Source organism: Lepidochelys kempii, chromosome 25, assembly GCF_965140265.1.
Source record: "Lepidochelys kempii isolate rLepKem1 chromosome 25, rLepKem1.hap2, whole genome shotgun sequence".
NCBI lineage: Eukaryota > Metazoa > Chordata > Testudines > Cheloniidae > Lepidochelys > Lepidochelys kempii.
In genome coordinates this window covers 17,564,629-17,573,096 of record NC_133280.1, presented here as the reverse complement: position 1 = coordinate 17,573,096, position 8,468 = coordinate 17,564,629, and the positions used below count along the sequence as shown (strand labels likewise).

The 8,468-nt window shown below is 49.4% G+C and overlaps 1 protein-coding gene across 1 annotated transcript in view; it reads right to left on the bottom strand.

Moving 5' to 3' along the window:
• Positions 1–508: 508 nt before the first annotated feature.
• LOC140903318 (zinc finger protein 90-like) overlaps positions 509–8,468 on the bottom strand; it is an 86,535-nt gene continuing 78,575 nt past the window's right edge. Inside the window, 5 exon segments of the mRNA XM_073324450.1 lie at positions 509–719; positions 770–906; positions 909–964; positions 966–1,359; positions 1,767–1,880. Of these exon segments, the coding sequence (XP_073180551.1) occupies positions 705–719; positions 770–906; positions 909–964; positions 966–1,359; positions 1,767–1,880 (716 nt within the window). The 3' untranslated portion in view covers positions 509–704.

Here is an 8,468-nt window from a genome sequence, read left to right as displayed (position 1 = left end):
CAAGGAAGGGTGAGCTGCAAAAGGGAAAAGCTGACAACTCACCTAAAGGAGCTGAGATGCCACAAATGCTGCCTTAAAGTGCACTACTTGGGAATTAGGAAAAAACAATGTTTTCTGAACCCGAGAAAAGATTTTCATGGTGTTTATCTCCCTTGCAGCTTCTCTGGTGATAAATAAGAGAAGAGTTGTGATGGAAGAATTTTCCACATTCATAGCATTCATGGGGTTTCTCTCCTGTGCAGCTCCTCTGATGTGTAATAAGGCCTGAGCTCCGAGCGAAAGTTTTCCCGCATTCACAGGGTTTCTCTCCTGTGTGGCTCCTCTGATGCGTAATAAGGTTTGAGCTCTGAGTGAAGGTTTTCCCACACTCACAGCATTCATAGGGTTTCTCCTCTGTGTGGATTCTCTGATGATGAATAAGGGTTGAGCACTCAGTGAAAGTTTTCCCACACTCACAGCATTTATAGGGTTTCTCTCCTGTGTGGATCCTCCGATGTTTTATAAGGGCTAAATGCCAAGAGAAGGTTTTCTCACACTCAAAGCATTTACAGGGTTTCTCCCCTGTGTGACTCCTCTGATGTGCAATAAGATGTGAGTGCTGAGTGAAGGTTTTCCCGCACTCGCAGCACTCATAGGGGCGCTGGCCTTTGTGGATTCTCTGATGGCAAATAAGGTGTGAGCGCTCAGCGAAGGTTTTCCCGCACTCACAGCATCCATAGGTTTCAGAGTGACAGCCGTGTTAGTCTGTATTCGCAAAAAGCATCCATAGGGTTTCTCCCGTGTGGATCCTCTGAGTGCGAATAAGGTGTGAGCACTCAGTGAACATTTTCCCACACTCACAGCATTCATAGGCTTTTGCCCTTGTGTGGATCCTCTGATGTTTTATAAGGGCTGAGTGCCAAAAGGTTTCCCACACTCACAGCATTCATGGGGTTTCTTCCCTGTGTGGATCCTCTGATAGCAAATGCTGAGTGAAGGTTTTCCCGCACTCACAGCATCCATAGGGTCTCACTCTGGTGTGGATTCTCTGGTGGGTAATGAGGTGTGAGCGCCTCCTGAACTTTTTCCCACACTCAAAGCCCGTGTTATTTCTCTCTCCTGTCAGGATTCTCTGCTGGGCTGTGATTTCCTTGAGGCCTTTGTGAGTTCCCCGATAATTAACAGATATTCCAACTTTCTGCGCTGGCTGGTTTCCCTGCCGCTTCTCTGGCCTGTGCTGCCCCTGAGAGCCTTTTCCCTGCTCACAACTCCTGGACACACTCCCTTTGCATCCTTGCAACAACGCCCCACGTGGTTCCACTTGCTCATCTTCCTGCTGAGGATTCTGCTCCACGGTCTCTCTCACCATCCCATCACTTCCTGGGACAGAGAAAGAAAAACCTTAGAAACCAGAGGGAAAAGGGGAGAAGAAACCAAGAGAATAGCTGAAGATGGAAAAAAATCAGAGACTGAATTTCCCCCAACTCTTCCCCAAAGGGGCGAGAGGAGGGGATCAATTCTGCATCCAGCTCCCATCCAAACACTCAGGGAGATGGCAGTTTGGGGAGGGAACTACTGCCAGGAGTTAGTCAAGATGGGTACCAGAGTAGCAGCCGTGTTAGTCTCTAAGGTGCCACATGTACTCGTTTTCTTTTTTCAGGATGGGTAGGAAGCCATAAACAGTATTTGCCCAGAGGATATGACACCTGCTGGGGACCATCCTGAACCCAGAGACCTCACAAGGTCTTTGCTGGGAATCCCAGCTGTCTCCTTAAATGATCCCTCACCCATGCAGCTGCCTCTCAGGATCTCTCTTTCCTCTGAGCCCTGGAGATCTGGGGCCCACGGCTCTTCCCCTCGTTCCAGCTGGGAGATGACATCGGGTTTGGAAACTGGAAACCCTGCTTAGGGGAAAGAAGACCAGTGAGATCAGGTAACAAGAAAAGAAGAAATTACACAACTTGTGTATTAACGATGGTTCTCGTTAGGATATAGATATTCAGGCCTGTCTGCAAAGGCCTGTACTTTAAGAATTTAGGTGTATTCTTATCACTTGGCTAGTTAGAGGTATAAAAGAAAGAATTAAAATCACTGTCTGCCAGTGTAAGGTCCTTCTCTTACTGTGACAGTCTGAGTCCCTGTTCTTAGGCTAAGACCTTTGACGAAGCAACAGAGGCAGCCATAAGCTGGGAAGTGACCGGTCACATCCTCACATTCCAAACTAGTCACATTGAAATAAGGTGCTATTGGGCTGTTAGGAATACACTCCTGTCCTGATAGTGCCTATCATCTCCAGAGAAAGGGAAGTGCCTAGAAGATGTGAAACGAAACTTAGTTTGATAGCATCCTGTCTGGCAAGAACTCACTTATCAATAGCTGGGGTGTGAAATCCTGACTTCTGTATTGTTTTGTCATTATAGTTCCCACTTCGCTGTTGTTTGTCTGTATAATCTCTGTCTGGTTCTGTGATTGTTTCTGTCTGCTGTATACTTAATTTTGCTGGGTGTAAACTAATTAAGGTGGTGGGATATAATTGGTTACATAATCATGTTACAATATGTTAGGATTGGTTAGTTAAATTTCAGGAAAATGATTGGTTAACGTATAGCTAAGCAGAACTCAAGTTTTACTATATAGTCTGCAGTCAATCAGGAAGTGAGTGAGTGGGTGGGTGTGGGGAGGGGAAATGGGAACAGGGAATGGGGCTGGGGAAATTGGAATCATGTTTTGCTAAAGGGGGAAATGGGAACAAGGAATGAGGCTGGGGAAATTGGAATCATGTTTGGCTAAGGGCAGGAATGGGAACAAGGACACAGGTGTAAGGCTCTGTGGTGTCAGAGCTGGGAAGGGGGACACTAAGGAAGGAAACTGGAATCATGCTTGCTGGAAGTTCACCCCAATAAACATCAAAAGCACCTTTGGACATTGTTGCTCTCTGTTCATGTGAGAAGGACCAGGGAAGTAAGTGGGTGAAGGAATAAGCCCCCTAACAGTTCTTTGAGATGTGTCTCCCTATGGGTGCTCCACTGTAGGTGCTAGCCATTAAAAATAGCTGTGTAGACTGGTGGCTTTCCACACTACTGTGCCCCTTTCAGGAGTCTGATTTGTCTTGCGTACCTCTGAGTTACGCCCCATTTAAAAACTACTTGCTTATAAAATCAGACATAAAAATAACAAAGCGTCACCTATCAGGGGGTAGCCGTCTTAGTCTGTATCCACAAAAACAACAAGGAGTCCGGTGGCACCTTAAAGACTAACAGATTTATTTGGGCATAGAATTCAAGGTAACATTTACAAATTGGAGAAGTAAGCTGAATGAGTGAGATGAAATTCAATAAAGACGAGTGCAAAGTACTAGACTTAGGTAAGGAAAACCAAATGCACAACAACCAAGTGGGGAATAGCTGGTTACGAGGTAGTACTACTGAAAACGATCGGGAGTTATAGTGGATCACAAATTGAATTTGAGTCAACCGCGTGACTCAATTGTGAAAAAAAAGTAATTAAGCACTGGAATAGATTAGCAAGAGAGGTGATGGACTCCCCATCATTCGAGGTTTTCAAAGACAGGTTGGACAAACTCCTCAGTGCTGGGGGCTGGACTAGATGCCCTCTCATGGCTCATTCCAGCCCTACCGTTCTACGATTCTACGCTGGGGAAATGTTTGGTCACTTGATTACAGCACTGACCGGCCCCTCCCACTAGCACTAAACCAGCGAGACATTTTGAAACCCTCCCAGTAACAAAGTCTGGGAACCGAATGGGAGAGAAGAGCAGAACAAAAGGAGTGACATTGCGGGATTCCCCGACATTGTCCCCAAGGCAGCACAGCAACAGTTTCCCATCCCCTCCTCCACCCCTGGCTCCGGGAGTCTCTGTCCGCGCGGCTGCCCCCGGGGGTCTCTCCGTCAATCAGCGAGCGGGTCGCCCTCACGCAAACCGTTAACCGCCTCCGCCCGTCATTGGGACAACGTTATTTCCGGCCTGAGGTGCGTCAGGAACTACATCTCCCAGCCTGCCCTGGGGCACTGCCGAATTCTCGGGCCCAGCCCGTACAGATCCCCCCGTTCATACAGACCGCCCCGCCTGGCCTGTCAAACGCGGTGACACCGGGTCAGACCCGAGAGGCGGGCTCGGCGGCGATGGGCCCCCGCGTGCGCTAGTTTAGCTGGGAGTGAGCATGCGCCTTGAGCACGGATGGCGCATGCTCAGTAGTAGCTGCTGAAGCCGCTGCGCCCTCGCTCTGTCCTGACTTGGCCCGAAACTCCCCTGCGCTGGCTGGGGGGAAAGGGGGGTCGTAGTCTGACTGTGCGGGGTGTGGGGGGGTCAAACAGCTGGAAGTGGGGACAGGGGAGCGGCCAAATCCGGGCTCAGAAAGCGGAGGCTAAGTGGGGCTGGGGGGGTCTTTTTTTATCCCCCCGCACCGACAGCCCAGCCCCCGTGTTGAGTGTCGTGCTGTGTGTGTGTTCTGTGTCATCTAGCGTGTGTGTGATGTGTTGTGTGTCATTCTGTGTGTGTCTGTGTAGTGTGTTCTGTGTGTTATGTTTTGTGTGACGTGTTGTCTATTGTGTGTCATCTAGCATGTGTGTGATGTGTTGTGTATCCTCTTGTGCTTGTGTTGTGCGTCGTCTAGCGTTTGTGTGACGTGTTGTGTGTTGTCTGTATGTGTCTGTGTGGGGTGTTGTGTGTGTGATCTTTTGTGTGTTGTCTTATGTCTGTGTGACGTACCATTTTGTGTATCGTGTGACGTGTTGTGTGGGGGTGTGACGTGTTGTGTGGGTCATCTTGTGTGTGTTGATGTCGTGTGTTTTGTGTCTGATGTTATTTGTGTCATGTGTGTGTTGTGTTGTGTGTCATCTTCTGTGTGTAGTGTTGTGTGTATGTGATGTGTTGTGTGTGCATATCGGTGTCGTGTGTCATCTTGTGTGTGTGTGGCGTGTTGTGTGTGTGTGTGACAGTGTAATTTTGTGTGCATGACGTGTGGTTGGTCGTGTTCTATGTGCGTGTCGGAGTTGTCTGTTGTGTGTGTGATGTTTTGTGTGTTGTATTGTGTGTGTTGTCGTGTATTGTCTTGTGTGCCTTTTGTGTGTGTGTCTGACGTGTTGCGTGCAGTGTTGTGTGTGGGGGACGTGTTGTGTGTCATCTCGAGTGTCGTGTGGAGTGTGTGTGTGTCATGTTGTCCGTGTGTTGTGTGTCATCTCAAGTGTGTGTGTGTCGTGTTGTCCATGTGTTGTGTGCCATCTTGAATGTCGTGTGGAGTGTGTGTGTCATGTTGTCCGTGTCTTGCATATATGTGTGACGTGTTGTGTGTCATGGTGTGTGTGAGTCTGTGTGGTGCGTGTGTGTGTGTGTGGTCTCTTGTGTCGTGTCCTGTTGTGTGTGTGTGTGATGTGTGTCGTGTGTGTGTGTGTCTGTCAGTGTCGTGTGAGTGTTGTGTTGTGTGAGCGTCAGTGTCATGTGACATGTCTGAGCATCAGTGTCGTGTGAGTGTTGTGTTGTGTGAGCGTCAGTGTCGTGTGACATGTCTGAGCATCAGTGTCGTGTGAGTGTTGTGTTGTGTGAGCGTCAGTGTCGTGTGACATGTCTGAGCATCAGTGTCGTGTGTGTGTTGTGTGTTTCCTTCAGTGCTGTGTGTCGTGTCGTTTGTGTGTGGGGGTGTCGTGTGTGTGTTGTGTGTTTCCTTCAGTGCTGTGTGTCGTGTCATTTGTGTGTGGGGGTGTCGTGTGTGTGTTGTGTGTTTCCTTCAGTGCTGTGTGTCGTGTCGTTTGTGTGTGGCGGTGTCGTGTGTGTGTTGTGTGTTTCCTTCAGTGCTGTGTGTCGTATTGTTTGTGTGTCGGTGTCGTGTGTGTTTGTGAGACGTGTTTGTGTATGTTGGTGTTATGTGTCGTGTTGTCTCAGTGTGATGTGTGTGTGATGTTCTGTGTGTGTGAATGTGTGTGTTGTCTTCGGTGGCCACACAGGATAACACACAAAGCATTTCCCTCATGGAGCAACAGTGACACCAGGTGGCAACTCAGGGTAATGAACAAAACGTTTTCCCTCATGGAGCAACAGTGACACTGGGTGGCCACTTTAGGTAATGCACCAAGAATTTCCGTCACGGAGCAAGAGTGACACTGGGTGGACACTCTAGGTAATGCACCAACAATTTCCCTCACGGTGCAACAGTGACACTGGGTGGCAATTCAGGGTAATGCACCAAGAATTTCCCTCACGGAGCAACAGTGACACTGGGTGGCCACTCAGGTTAATGCACAAACAATTTCCCTCACAGAGCGCAGTGACACTGGGTGGCCACTCTACGTAATGCACCAACAATTTCCCTCACTGAGCAACAGTGACACTGGGTGGCAAGTCAGGGTAATGCACCAATAATTTCCCTCACGGAGCAACAGTGGCACTAGGTGGCCACTCTAGGTAATGCACCAAGAATTTCCCTCACGGAGCAACAGTGACACTAGGTCGTCAGTCTAGGTAAGGCACAAACAATTTCCCTCACGGAGCAACAGTGACACTGGGTGGCAAGTCAGGGTAATGCACCAAGAATTTCCCTCAGGGAGCAACAGTGACACTGGGTGGCCACTCTAGGTAATGCACCAATAATTTCCCTCACGGAGCAACAGTGGCACTAGGTGGCCACTCTAGTTAATGCACCAAGAATTTCCCTCACAGAGCAACAGTGACACTGGGTGGCCACTCTAGGTAATGCACCAAGAATTTCCCTCACGGAGCAACAGTGACACTAGGTCGTCAGTCTAGGCAAGGCACAAACAATTTCCCTCACGGAGCAACAGTGACACTGGGTGGCAAGTCAGGGTAATGCACCAAGAATTTCCCTCAGGGAGCAACAGTGACACTGGGTGGCCACTCTAGATAATGCACCAACAATTTCCCTCACGGAGCAACAGTGACACTCGGTGGCCACTCAGGTTAATGCACCAACAATTTCCCTCACGGAGCAACAGTGACACTGTGTGGCCACTCTAGGTAATGCACCAAAATTTCCCTCACGGAGCAACAGTGACACTGAGTGGCCACTCAGGTTAATGCACAAACAATTTCCCTCACAGAGCGCAGTGACACTGGGTGGCCACTCTACGTAATGCACCAACACTTTCCCTCACGGAGCAACAGTGACACTGGGTGGCAAGTCAGGGTAATGCACCAAGAATTTCCCTCACGGAGCAAGAGTGACACTGGGTGGGCACTCTAGGTAATGCACCAATAATTTCCCTCACGGAGCAACAGTGGCACTAGGTGGCCACTCTAGTTAATGCACCAAGAATTTCCCTCACAGAGCAACAGTGACACTGGGTGGCCACTCTAGGTAATGCACCAAGAATTTCCCTCACGGAGCAACAGTGACACTAGGTCGTCAGTCTAGGCAAGGCACAAACAATTTCCCTCACGGAGCAACAGTGACACTGGGTGGCAAGTCAGGGTAATGCACCAAGAATTTCCCTCAGGGAGCAACAGTGACACTGGGTGGCCACTCTAGGTAATGCACCAATAATTTCCCTCACGGAGCAACAGTGGCACTAGGTGGCCACTCTAGTTAATGCACCAAGAATTTCCCTCACAGAGCAACAGTGACACTGGGTGGCCACTCTAGGTAATGCACCAAGAATTTCCCTCACGGAGCAACAGTGACACTAGGTCGTCAGTCTAGGCAAGGCACAAACAATTTCCCTCACGGAGCAACAGTGACACTGGGTGGCAAGTCAGGGTAATGCACCAAGAATTTCCCTCAGGGAGCAACAGTGACACTGGGTGGCCACTCTAGGTAATGCACCATCAATTTCCCTCACGGAGCAACAGTGACACTCGGTGGCCACTCAGGTTAATGCACAAACAATTTCGCTCACGGGAAACAGTGACACTGGGTGGCAAGTCAGGGTAATGCACCAAGAATTTCCCTCACGGAGCAACAGTGACACTCGGTGGCCACTCAGGGTACTGCACCAACAATTTCCCTCACGGAGCAACAGTGACACTCGGTGGCCACTCAGGTTAATGCACAAACAATTTCCCTCACGGAGCAAGAGTGACACTGGGTGGCCACTCTAGGTAATGCACAAACAATCTCCCTCACGGAGCAACAGTGACACTGGGTGGCAAGTCAGGGTAATGCACCAAGAATTTCCCTCACGGAGCAACAGTGACACTTGGTGGCGACTCTAGGTAGTACACCAAGAATATCCCTCAAGGAGCAACAGTGACACTGGGTGGCCACTCTAGGTAATGCATGAACAATTTCCCTCACGGAGCAACACTGACACTGGGTGGCCACTCTAGGTAACGCACAAACAATTTTCCTCACGGAGCAAGAGTGACACTAGGTGGTCAGTCTAGGTAATGCACAAACAATTTCCCTCACGGAGCAACAGTGACACTGGGTGGCAAGTCAGGGTAATGCACAAACAATTTCCCTCACAGAGCAACAGTGACACTGGGTGGCCACTCTAGGTAATGCACCAACAATTTCCCT